The sequence below is a fragment of the Scardinius erythrophthalmus genome, assembly GCF_964197995.2.
Source record: "Scardinius erythrophthalmus genome assembly, chromosome: 2".
Lineage (NCBI taxonomy): Eukaryota > Metazoa > Chordata > Actinopteri > Cypriniformes > Leuciscidae > Scardinius > Scardinius erythrophthalmus.
In genome coordinates, this window is record NC_138222.1 from 67,325,523 (window position 1) to 67,338,927 (window position 13,405).

The following is a 13,405-nucleotide window of genomic DNA, read 5'->3' on the forward strand; positions in this document are numbered from 1 at the left end:
TAGAAGTAATCAAAGAACTTGTGCATTACATGTGCAATCTGTCTTGACATTACAGAGGAGATTCCTTGGTATCCACTTTGATATCAGTGTAAGTGACGCCTTTGTATGTGCCCTTGGTTCCATACGAATACACACTGCCGTTCTTGCAGGTCATCTTCACTGTGCCAGTGTAAGGCAGGTCAAAAGTGGCTCTGCCAATAGTGACTGAAACATCCAGCTTCTTCCCTGGTGGCACATCTACATCTGTAGACAGAGTTTCGGTTCTCTCATCTGTGTACTCCTGACCATAAGTGCTTTCAATTCCAATGGTGACACTGTATCCTTTAGTAACTTCAGCAACCCCTGGAACCCCAGCCTTCACTTCCATACTAAATGTTGCAGATAAACTTGCACTCACAGACCATGAAGATTTGTTAGTTATTTTCTTTGAGCTTTCAACTTTTTGTTTTTGTGTGGCAGATGAGCTGTTCCTGAAAGTGAGGGATTTGATTTCTTCTACTGTCACCTTTGGTATCAGTTGGTGGAGAGTGGGATAGTGGACATCGGTGAGAACTGTTGATTCAACTGCTTTGAGAAACATGAATCCCATGGAGTCAATGTCAGAACCACCTCTTCCTACAACTCCCAAACAATATCCAGAGCCGACATCCATGGGATATTCTGTTTTTAAACCCCAGCTTGTCATCTTTGCAAAGAATTCTCTCCCCTGGCTGGTCTTGAATTTGATGGCTCCAAGACGTGTTCCTGCTCCGTTCCCCCACAGGGAAAGTGAGGTGAAACACTCACCAGGTGTGAACTTGTACTCTTGATACGGTCCAGAACCTTCTCCAAAAGTTTCAACTCTCCCATCTGAAAGCCAGACCCTGACAGCCTTCACCTGCCATTCTCCCACCCAGACTCCGATCTTCTCTAAACTGGCACCGTTGTTCTGACCAGTAAATGAGAATGCATTACCTCCTTGTCCACCAATTAGCTCTAGATTTGTTGTGTCGGACATCTTGGAATTAAATTGATCTGAAAGAAATATCAGATCAGATTTAACATCAGCTTTAAACTTTATTGCAGTGTTTCCCAACCTAGTTTCTGTAGACACAACAACAGCACACCTGGACTTCTTTCTTAATTGACCCATTAATTTCCGTCTTGAAGTATCTACTAATAAGCTGAATTGAAACAGGTGTGTCTGAATAGGCAAACATGCTAAATGTGCAGTTCTGGCATTCCTAACATTTTATTAGCTTCATGCATCCTTTTTTATCAAACCTTGAATATCATTAAGTTTAATAAGGAAAGGCAACATTTTAAACAAAAAAGTTGAGAAAATCACATTTTTTGTCAGACTACGCCTCGATCAGATTCAAAACGATGATCAAAACACAGATGGAGGAGATCGAGTCCAACACCCCCAAAGCTTCAGTCATTTTCTCTTCATTGGTTACGTTTCATTTCATTTGGTAACATTAAACAGTTTTGATTTACACGCTGTTTAATGTTTTATGATCACATTATTGCGTATGTTATTGCGTATGATCACATTATTGCATGCAATCTTCCGTCACTTGATTCTGCTTCTTCTTCTCCTGTGTTTTGATCAGGAGATTCAGTACTCTTTCAGAAGATGTCATAGCGCCCCCTACCGTATAGCAGTGAAAACATGGATAGCTGGAAAATTCAGTCAATGGTGGGGAAAGAGTAAAGTAGAATTAAAGTAAATTCCTATGTACACTACCAGTGGACAAGCCTACACAAAAATTCAGATACGCAGATTTAGAAACATCTGTTTTATATCAATATTCTAATCAATATTTTCAAACAATGTAAGTTTCAAAAGACTGTATATGAAAAACTATGTAAAAAAAAGTATATTTAATTAATAGGCTACTCGATGAAAAGAGTTAACAACTACAAGCCAAGTATACTTTGAATTTATAAAGAATGTATTGACCTGTGTTCTGTTTTCTATCATGCGTGTGTGCTGATGTAAGATGAACACAAATATACCATGGTTCAACAGAATCAAGTTGAGTGTGAAACCACACCCACATTTCGGGAAGAATTGCGCTTGGAATCTGACAAAAGCAAACGTGCCCAGTGTTGAAACCCACCTTATTTCTGGCGACAAGACAATGTCCTCATTGTACAACATCACTACTGGTATTACAATGATGTCTATCTGACATTATTAGTTTATTTAATGTACAGTGATAAATACTTTACTTTGCCTGTTAAATAAATAATAAATGATAACTAGATTATGTTCATTACCTGTCTAGCATTGAATATTTATGTTGAAATATTATTAAGTAATGGTTTGTATAAAAAAAAAAAAAAAAAAAAAAAAAAAAAAGATCTATTGCGTGTCATTATGTGTAATGAGTTTGGCTCATATGATTTAAGATTTGCGCTTCAGAACTGTCATTAGGAGAACATAACGAGCATTGATGCTCCCTGATTTTCACGGTGCATTGTGGGACTTTTTAGGGGAGCGAAAGATTCAGTGCACTGGAAGGATATACATATACATCCTAGGTGTATATGACATTCTTCTTTCAGACGAATACAATCAGAGTTATATTAAAAAATATCCTGCCTCTTACAAGTTTTATAATGGCAGTGATCAGCTGTATATTTTTTTAAGTCAATCAAAGTGCATCCATCCATGATAAAATTGCATCTATCCATCATAAAAGTGCATCTAGCCATGATGAAAGTGCATCTATCATCATAAAAGTGCATCTATCCATGATAAAAGTGCATCTAGCCATGATGAAAGTGCATCTATCCATCATAAAAGTGCATCTATCCATCATAAAAGTGCATCTAGCCATGATGAAAGTGCATCTATCCATGATAAAAGTGCTCCACATGGCTCTGGGGGTTAATAGAGTCCTTCTGAAGTGAAGTGATGTGTTTGTGTAAGAAAAATGTCCATATTTTAAAACTTTAAAACTGACTTCATTAGTATAACAAAATATACAGCTGATCACTGACATTATAAAGCTTGGAAGAGGACATTTTATAATATAACTCTGATTGTATTATCTGAAAGAAGAATGTCATACACACCTAGGATGACTTGAGGGTGAGTAAATCACGGGGTGATTTTCATCTTTGGATGAACTATCCCTTTAATGCATGCACAAATTTTACATAGTGTTTGCTAAAAATAGACATAAGGCTGTATCTCCACAATGCGTTATTGTATTCAGACCAAACTTGGTATTTGCCATCACAAGTATGATCTGAGGGAACATGCTGTGTTTTGGTGCAGCGCCACCTACTGATATGAAAAATGATATAACTTCTCATAACTTCTAAACTGTTCGCCAAAAAAATCCTAAAATGGTCTCGTTAGATTTGGGGAGGCATGCCGATTCTAATGATATCGGCCATTTTTGGCATCGCCCATTTTAAATTCTGAAGTAAAATGCTTTATTTTATGAATGCATTAGTGTGTTGCAAAACTTGATATGGATCATTGGCACGATGCTCTGAAGGAGCCTGAGAAGTTTTCGAGCCAGCGCTGCCTAGTGGTAAAATCAAATGTTCACATGTTCATGTTTGACTTATTTTCACGGGAGTCATCTCCTTAGATTCTTGAATCCCTGTCGAGTACAAGGATACCAAACATGCTAGGTTGCACGTTATGATTTGTGCAATGTTGTGATTAAGAGTTCAAACAACCTTTGCGAATATCTTGGAAATGGTTACCAACCAGCCGGCTGCTCTCGAATCACTCTCCCTGTACTTTGATGTCATATTTTTGCGCATTCTCAAATCAGTCTGAATGAAGACAATGATGTTAATGGGAAATCTAATGAAAAAGTTGACTATTAGCTGAACATTAGTTCACAAATAATATTCATTGTTTAAAGGGGTCCTATAATGCCATTTTTGTACAAGCTAATATGATTCTTTAGGGTCTAAATTAAAAGTTTATACTTTAATTAAAAATTATCATTAGTATACACTAATTTTACCTGGTCAAAAACAGCTCTGTTTTCAGCACGCTGTTTAAGTGCATGTGTCTTTAAATGATAATGAGCTTTGCTCACCCCTTTAACACAATAACCATAACGCATTGTTCATTATAAACGTGGGATTATGAATTATATTGAGAACGTCGTACATAGAAAACATGCCGTAATGTACCCTGAGTGTAAACAGCCTCATTCATCGTGAAGCGTGCAGCAAGCGATTTGCAAAGATTAATATAAAGATTAATATAAAAGTTAATAAAATGTTACACTCACTTCTTCTTCTGGAGGTGCAGCAGGAACACGAATAGTTGGTAACGATTCTTTTTTCAGGAGCAGCTTCTTAGCAAAACCAGCTTTATAACGTTACTGACCCTCCTTTGTAAAGCAGTCTGGTGTGTGAAATGATTCGCGCAAACATGACAGCATTGACGTTGACCGTGGGGAATATTCCCTTCGAAAACAAACTCAGCCACTGCGTCTGTGTTCGTTATTACACCGAAGAACAGAACACCACAATCGCTTAGACTCCATTCTGCTCATAGACAGTGCTCAAGCGTATACTATGATTGACAGCTCGCTTACGAGCGAGGGCGGGTCTGTGTTGAAACGCTGCTGTCAATTAACAATCGTGGGAGGGGCGTCCGACCGCGTGATGTCACACGGTCGAACGGCTTGATTTGAGACGGGGGAAAACATATAGGAAGATTTTAAAAAAACCACTGGATGGATTTTTATCATTTTATGATGGTTGTGTACAGCCACTGCCAACACACATTTCAGTACAATCAACTTGTAAAAGTGCATGTACCATTATATGACCCCTTTAAATATTTACTGCCTTTAATTATTATTTTGGAAAAAATGCGTAAAAACACTAACTTAATGGAATGTCTACTTGGTTTTAATAAATAGAAATTTACATTGTTATAGCAAAAAATACAAAATAGAATTGTATTTGGTCTCTCTTTTTTATGGAAAATTATGAGTAACAGACATAAATTTACATTTTATATACAATAGGCTATATAAAAAAATATTCAAGCCTTTTGCCTCCTCTTTTTAAAACACCACCGCACACCACTGGTGTAAGCCTATATGCACATAAAAGATGACTTTTGCACATAAAGAGCATGCCAAATGAAAACAAGAACTCACACTATAGATATGCAGTGGGAGAAAATTGGGCTCGATAATCTCATGCAAAGTATTAGAAACTGTTAGCTAGCTACATCTTAAGTCAAGTGCCCTTGAGTGAAAGTATACTTACATGAATGACTGCAGTCTGCAATTCTTCTCAAGAGCAGCTCGCCTGGTCAAAGCTGGAGAAGTGTGATGTGTTTGGTCAGTCTGCTGCTTAAATACAGCTCTGAAGGGGACAGGCGGTCCTTAAAACACACCCAGAGTCAGTGTAATTGCTCCCCCCCACCTCACTCAAACACAAACATTTTCACAAAAACCCTGTCAGTTCCCTTTAAAAAAAAAAAAAAAAAAATTCACAAATTTGTCATGGCCCCAAGAATATTCCTGTGTACTTATATCTGAACATGCAATATATCAAAAAAAAGAAGCAACCCTTTTCAATTTTATTCTAGCTTAATGCATTTTTTTTTATCAACACTTGAATGTGGGTAAATTTCATATAAAAGCTAAATTATGAGTAAAAAGGTGAGAAACATCACGTTTTTATCAAAGACTACATCCAGATCAGAATCAGAACGATGATCAAAACATAGATGGAGTAGATCGAGTCCATTAACACTGAAATGGCACTTAAATAAAAACATGCACAAGCATTTGAGTCTGCAACGTTCACAAATCAGCTCACTGCCACTATTACAGCTGCAAATGCACATTTGAAATATAAGAGGATCATTGTGTAGTGTAGACAGCTTCACTGATTATAACAAAACTTTGTGAGATTGCCATGAACTGAAGTGATTAAGGGATCGCGTACAAAAATACTGTACTTTACTAGAAAACCATCATGTCACTTGAGAAATTCCACTAGCTGGATTGAGTAGCTGCCTTGATGAGGATCCGGGACAGTGTTTTCCAAAAAATTACATCAAACTGATCTGTGCTCAAGTGGAAATGCAACTGGAACCATTCGTCCTCATGATGGAAAAGTAATTACTTTGTGGTTTACAAATGCAGAAAAGATGGTGCTGAAGCTTTGAATGTATGTTTTTAAAAGTGAATAATGGCAGCACTTTCTTTAGAACACAGTTCTGTATGCGGTACAATTACAAACCGTTCCAAGCTCAGATTTCGACTCACTGTTTGTCACGTAATCTAATCCTGATTTTGGAGCTCCACAATTGAAAAACCTGGATCTGTACAATATGGCATAATTCAGCAGCGGTGTTTGGTCTGATGGTGGAAAGCACAACAAACTTCCAGAATGTGCTGTCAGCACCAGCAAGCCTGTTCACAAAATATACAGTTTTCAAACAAAACGCATTTTTACGGAGACCCGCACATGATATGCAAGAAAAAAAGTCAAATCAAGGGAATGAAATAGTAAATCGTGCACACGATTTGGCCTGCTATTTAATTTGTTTAATTTTTTCATGAAAGCTGTATATTGTAACCTGGAAATATGTAACTGCAATTGCCATTAGGATGTGCAACTGAAAACCCATGATCTTTATCCCTGTAAACTCAAAGTAAAAATAATTCAAGAACCTGTTTAGTAATATAAACATTCTGATAAAAGTTTAGGTCTGAATGCAAATATGAAAGCAAATATGCAAGAGTCAAATTTAGTAGAAGTATTTTTTTTTTTAACTAGTCACCAGATAAGCAGAGGTCAGCCTCGCCTAGCCATCAATCACTAACTATAACTCAACCCCAGAGTCCAACAATGGCCACAGTCACACCTGAACCAGCTAAACTACATATTCAGCATCACTACAAACCTCCAGACAGGCGTGTTGGGCAAGATGGAGATAAGTCTGCTGGACATTAGCCCTCCAGGACTAGGAGCAGGTTTGAACAGACCTTTCCAGACAGAACTGAAGATCAACTGAGAGTTAATACAGATAACTTGCATTATTGCTAAAACAAGGGTTCACAATCATTCACCAACTAGTCAAACACTTTGAGGCAATCTTGATTTCAGCAAAGAAGATGATCTGAGCTATGAATCTGAAAGTTTAACTAACCACTTCACAAGGAAATAACAATGCACAATGCCATTAATGCACAAGACAAGGACCCGTTCACCCAGAATGAACATTCTGTCATCATTTATTCTTTTTTGTCATTAAAAAAGTCAGTTTTTGTCCATTCAATTGATTTCAATGGGGTCCAATGAACCCTAGTAAAAAAAAAAAAAAAAAAAACCTATACCAAAATCTATTTAAAATACACTTATTTCATAATACTGTAGGTATTAAATATTTATTGACATAATGTCACAATGCACTTTTCTTAATATTATGCCTTAAAATCTTTTAATATAACTAATGATTGTATGATCTGTGTATAATATCAATCTTTAAATGCAATATATTTAAAGTGTAACTAAAGACTTGCAATAGTTCCACTTTAGCACAATCAAATATATTTTAATAAAAATCTTTAGTTAGACCTCAGCACTACTTCTGCACATTTAAAAAGACATTTTTTTTTCTCCAATTTAGCAGATATAAATTTAGTAAGCCAAAAGTATATTGCAGGGTATTTTGGTAAATGGACTGCATTTATATAGCACTTTCACAGACCACCAAAGCGCTTTACATATTGCCTCACATTCACCCATTCACTCATTCACACACCAACGGCAGTGTCAGCCATGCAAGGCGCCATCCAGCTCGTCGGGAGCAGCTGGGGTTAGGTGTCTTGCTCATGGACACCTCGACACTTGGTCAGGTTGAACAGGGGATTGAACCACCAACCTTTCGGTTTGTAGACAAACTAAATGAACCACTGAGCCACTGCCACCACTTTTTGAGCCACTGCCACCCCAAATTAATAGTACTAAATAATAATACTAATAATACTTACTAAATGTATATACTTAAAGTCTGCTAAATTGGAAAAACATTTTTTTTAAGTGCTGAGGTCCAACTAAATATATAATTAAGTATATATTTGATTGTGCTAAAGTGGAACTATTGCAAGTATACTTTAGTTACACTTTAAATATATTGGATTTAAAGATTGATATTATACACAGATCATACAATCATTATTAATAAACATTTTAGACATAATATTAAGAAATGTGCATTGTGCATAAAAAAAAAAAATACTCCAAATAAAGTTTAATTATAATTTTATATTATGTCTTAAGTGATATGTCAATAAATATTAATACCTAGTATGAAATAAGTGTATTTTAAATAGATTTTGGTATAGGTTTTTTTTTTTTTTTACTAGGGTTTATTGGACCCCATTGACATCAATTGAATGGACAAAAATTGACTTTTTTAATGACATGGGGGAGAATAAATGGTGACAGAATGTTCATTCTGGGTGAACCGGTCCTTGTCTTGTGCAATAATGGTATTGTGCATTGTTATTTCCTTGTGAAGTGGTTAATTAGACTTTAAGGATACATTCATATCTCAGATCATCTTCTTTGCTGAAATCAAGATTGCCTCAAAGTGTTTGACTAGTTGGTGAATGATTGTGAACCCTTGTGTTAGCAATAATGCAAGTTATCTGTATTAACTCTCAGTTGATCTTCAGTTCTGTCTGGAAAGGTGTGTTCAAACCTGCTCCTAGTCCTGGAGGGCTAATGTCCAGCAGACTTATCTCCATCTTGCCCAACACGCCTGTCTGGAGGTTTGTAGTGATGCTGAATATGTAGTTTAGCTGGTTCAGGTGTGACTGTGGCCATTGTTGGACTCTGGGGTTGAGTTATAGTTAGTGATTGATGGCTAGGCGAGGCTGACCTCTGCTTATCTGGTGACTAGTTAAAAAAATACTTCTACTAAATTTGACTCTTGCATATTTGCTTTTTATATTTGCATTCAGACCTAAACTTTTATCAGAATGTTTATATTACTAAACAGGTTCTTGAATTCTTTTTACTTCAAATTTACAGGGATAAAGATCATGGGTTTTCAGTTGCACATCCCAATGGCAATTGCAGTTACATTTCCAGGTTACAATAAACAGCTTTCATGAAAAAAAAAAAAAAGTAGGCCAGATTGTGCGCACAATTTACTAGTTTGTTCCCTTGATTTGTACACGATTTACTTTTTTTCTTGCATATCATGTGCGGGTCTCCGTAAAAATTAATTTTGTTTGAAAACTGTATATTTTGTGAACAGGCTTGCTGGTGCTGACAGCACATTCTGGAAGTTTGTTGTGCTTTCCACCATCAGACCAAACACCGCTGCTGAATTACGCCATATTGTACAGATCCAGGTTTTTCAATTGTGAAGCTCCAAAATCAGGATTAGATTACGTGACAAACAGTGAGTCGAAATCTGAGCTTGGAACGGTTTGTAATTGTACCGCATACAGAACTGTGTTCTAAAGAAAGTGCTGCCATTATTCACTTTTAAAAACATACATTCAAAGCTTCAGTACCTTCTTTTCTGTATTTGTAAACCACAAAGTAATTACTTTTCCATCATGAGGACGAATGGTTCCAGTTGCATTTCCACTTGAGCACAGATCAGTTTGATGTAATTTTTTGGAAAACACTGTCCCGGATCCTCATCAAGGCAGCTACTCAATCCAGCTAGTGGAATTTCTCAAGTGACATGATGGTTTTCTAGTACAGTATTTTTGTACACAATGTTTGTTTTTTGTTTTTTGTTTTTGTGACAGTGTAAAATTCATATATGTATTATTGTGTATTATATGTATTTGGATTGTGTGTGTGTGTGTGTGTGTGTGTATAATAATATATAAATATTATTTATATATAAATAATAATTTATCCTAATGAGATCAATGTGCAACTCTGGTTGGGTGAATTAATAAAAAGTGGTAGTAGATACAGACTCACTTTAAATCTTAATAAAGCAGCCAATTTAAGAAATTATACAATTTACAGTATTTTACAGTATTCTTGTATTTAAGTTTAGAAAAGGTATCACACTATTAGTTATTCTGAATCTAAATTAACTTTCCTTTGTTATGTCTAGTAGTGCATCTTATGTCATCAAAACCAATAAAATTACCCAGACATGAAAACAAAAGACAAATGAAAAACAAACTTTTATTCAAATTCCAAGTGTATTGTAGATAGCCTAGAAAGCATGCAAATCGCACTCCCATTGTAATCATTAAAACAGTGGTCACTTCAGTTCATGGCAATCTCACAAGTTCCGTAAGTTTCATTATAATCAGTGAAGCTGTCTACACTACACAATGATCCTCTTATATTTCAAATGTGCATTTGCAGCTGTAATAGTGGCAGTGTGCTGATTTGTGAACGTTGCAGAATCAAATGCTTGTGCATGTGCATATTTTTGTATATAGCCTACAGTATATCAAATGTAAATTTATGTCTGTTCCTCATAATTTTACATAAAAAAGAGAGACCAAATACAATTCTATTTTGTATTTTTTGCTATAACAATGTACATTTCTATTTATTAAAACCAAGTAGACATTTCATTAAGTTAGTGTTTTTACGCATTTTTACATGTATTCCAAAATAATAAAGGCAGTAAATATTTAAACAATGAATATTATTTGTGAACTAAAGTTCAGCTAATAGTCAACTTTTTCATTAGATTTCCCATTAACATCATCATTGTCTTCATTCAGACCGATTTGAGAATGCACAAGAAAACAAGAAGCGGGATTTATTGCAGGGACAATTCATTTCCAAATATAATCGTTCATATCCAATTAAAGCCTGATGGAGACACTAGGCTTATTCGACTTCATACAGCTTTGCACAGATCGATCGGTGGTTGACTTGAAGCAGTGCATGCCGGTTAGAAATTTGACCCGACTTTAGACATCGCAACACCACGTGACTGTGACATATGCCATCAAAGTACAGCGAGAGTGATTCGAGAGCAGCCGACTGGTTGGTAACCATTTCAAAGATATTCGCAAAGGTTGTTTGAACACTTAATCACAACATTGCACAAATCACAAGGTGCAACCTAGCATGTTTGGTATCATTGTACTTAACGAGGATTCAGGAATCTAAGGAGATGACTCCCGTGAAAGAGTAGTACCATGCCAGTGTTGTCATCATACACAGCTGCCCTCTTATAACAACAAATGTAAATTTCAGTATTGGGAAAAACTTCATATTTGTATACGTCACACGTAGGCTCACTATTGGCCGACGCTGGTCATGTGTGTGATGCGTCTGACGTACAACCCAGAAGCGCTACACACTTATACTATGTAAACTAACTCAAGGCCCAGAGAGAAGGAAATGAATAGTGGAATGAAGTCGTTATTTTTGTTGTTTTTTGCGCACAAAAATTATTCTCGTCACTTTATAAACTTAAGATTGAGCCACTGGAGTCACTTGGACTACTTTGATGTCTGTATTACCTTTTCTGGACATGGACAGTATACCGTACATACATTTTCAATGGAGGGACCGAAAGCTCTAGGAATAAATCTAAAATATCTTAAACTGTGTTCCGAAGATTAACGGAGGTCTTGCGGGCTTGGAACGACATGAGGGTGAGTCATTAATGACCTAATTTTCATTTTTGGGTGAATTAACTTTAAGCCAGCCACCGAGTAGGTGTGTTCAGCAAGATCTAGTCTCTCAGCTGTAAAGGCATGTTGGATGAGGTATTTCTTGTGTGGATGAGACACAGATGATACTGTGAAGGAGACGGCCGCCCCATGAAGCACCTGCTGATCCTGTCTCACTGGTCCTAGTATCAGGGCTTCTGGCAATCCTCTGAGGTTCAGCTGCTATGCGGCTGCTTGAAGGAGGATAGTCCTCTCAGACCCATCGATGAGCACTGCATATGTCTCTAACGATGCATCTCCGTTTGTGATGATCACCTTACTCACTTTTAGCATGACTCTACGGCTACTGACAGAATGGTAAACATATAGGATGTCTTTCTTAGTACTCATAAGACAGGAGTTCTCTGGGGGTTTGAGCGCTGTACTGGCAGTCACAGCTCTCGTGTTTCCTGTTGCAGGTCTTGCACAAGGCTTTCAGTGTGCATCTGGAAGCGTGATGATTGCGTCATATTGCTGTACGGCTATTGAAGGCCTTAGACTTTATATCTTGTAATAGAACAGCAATAGAGAAAGATACAGGCACGCTGGGTGCCCGCTTGTTCTGTAAACATTTGAGAAAGTAATTAGCTACTGGCTGATTCAGTCTGTTTTCAATCACATTCATCACGTTTGGGGATTCCTCATTTACATTCATTAGCACTTCAAATCTGTTCTCAAGATGTATAGGCGGTGGTAGGAGACCAGTGTTTGCAATCCTTGTCAGAGCTGTATCTGGGGTAGAGGATGCTACTGCGGCAATATGTGATGCTCGTGACAATCTGATGTCTCGAGTGCCTTTGGGTCTCGCTCCCTGTTTGTGCCATCGATTTGTAAGTCGATCGGCTTGTTTCTCTACCTGTCGAGGAGCACTAGTTTCATGGGACTCACCGGTATGCTGAGGGTGTTCATGACGAAGCTCTGTTGTGTGCTCCGTCTGGTTTGGTGGTCCCGTAAGTAACTTTGTTTCAAGAACTGCAATCCTTTGTAAAAGTCTGTGGCAGTTAGTGCAGCAAGTAGATTCTTGAACCAGAAGAGGCATTTTCTCTTATCCTTGAGGCAGTTGTGTTTTCCTTTCCCCGGAATATAAGCTGGTCGGGTAAAATAATTATGCGTTTTTGTAGTAATCCAAACTTTGTCATTTGAGCACTGTGCAGTTTGCTGAAGTTAAAATTAGGCGATAAAAGGAGATAAAATATAAAAATATAAAAGCGTATATAAAATATAAAAGTGACTCTATCACTTTTATATTTTCAAGCGGTCCGTGGGGTAGAAAGAGGGGGTTGAACCAGTAAAAACATTTTGTTCATTTTCAAATATCTTTGATTATTTTCAACCATACTCAAGTAAAACCAGGGATACAGGGCAAAGGATGAAGAGATATAGTGAGGAAAAATAAAAGTTATGATCACACTTTCAAACAATCAGAACAATACATGCATCCTGTTTTGACAAATTAATCGAAAATCTGATGTGTCACGTGACATGTTAAACTAGCATTTCCAGACACTTAAAGGACAAGTTCGGTATTTTACACTTAAAGCCCTGTTTACAGATCGTTTCTGATGAAATAGAACGGTTAAGATTGAAATTTGGACACATGCTGCTGTCCCGAGAATTTTAGGTTTATTTCGCTTCTCCCCCCCACCTACACAATGGTTGCATAGGTGCATATGAACAATCCTTCCTAAAATGCATTACACTTTCGATTACAAAGCGGCGGAGTAATACCGTACCTCACACAGCACATT

The 13,405-nt window shown here is 37.0% G+C and overlaps 1 protein-coding gene across 1 annotated transcript; it reads right to left on the reverse strand.

Annotated features, from left to right (window-relative positions):
• On the reverse strand, positions 1-997 carry LOC308681540 (aerolysin-like protein; the record flags this gene model as incomplete). The annotated part of the gene is made up of 1 exon (XM_081350534.1): positions 1-997. One exon carries the CDS (start codon positions 995-997, stop codon positions 50-52), a length of 948 nt encoding a protein of 315 aa, XP_081206660.1. The 3' UTR covers positions 1-49.
• Positions 998-13,405: the final 12,408 nt, after the last annotated feature.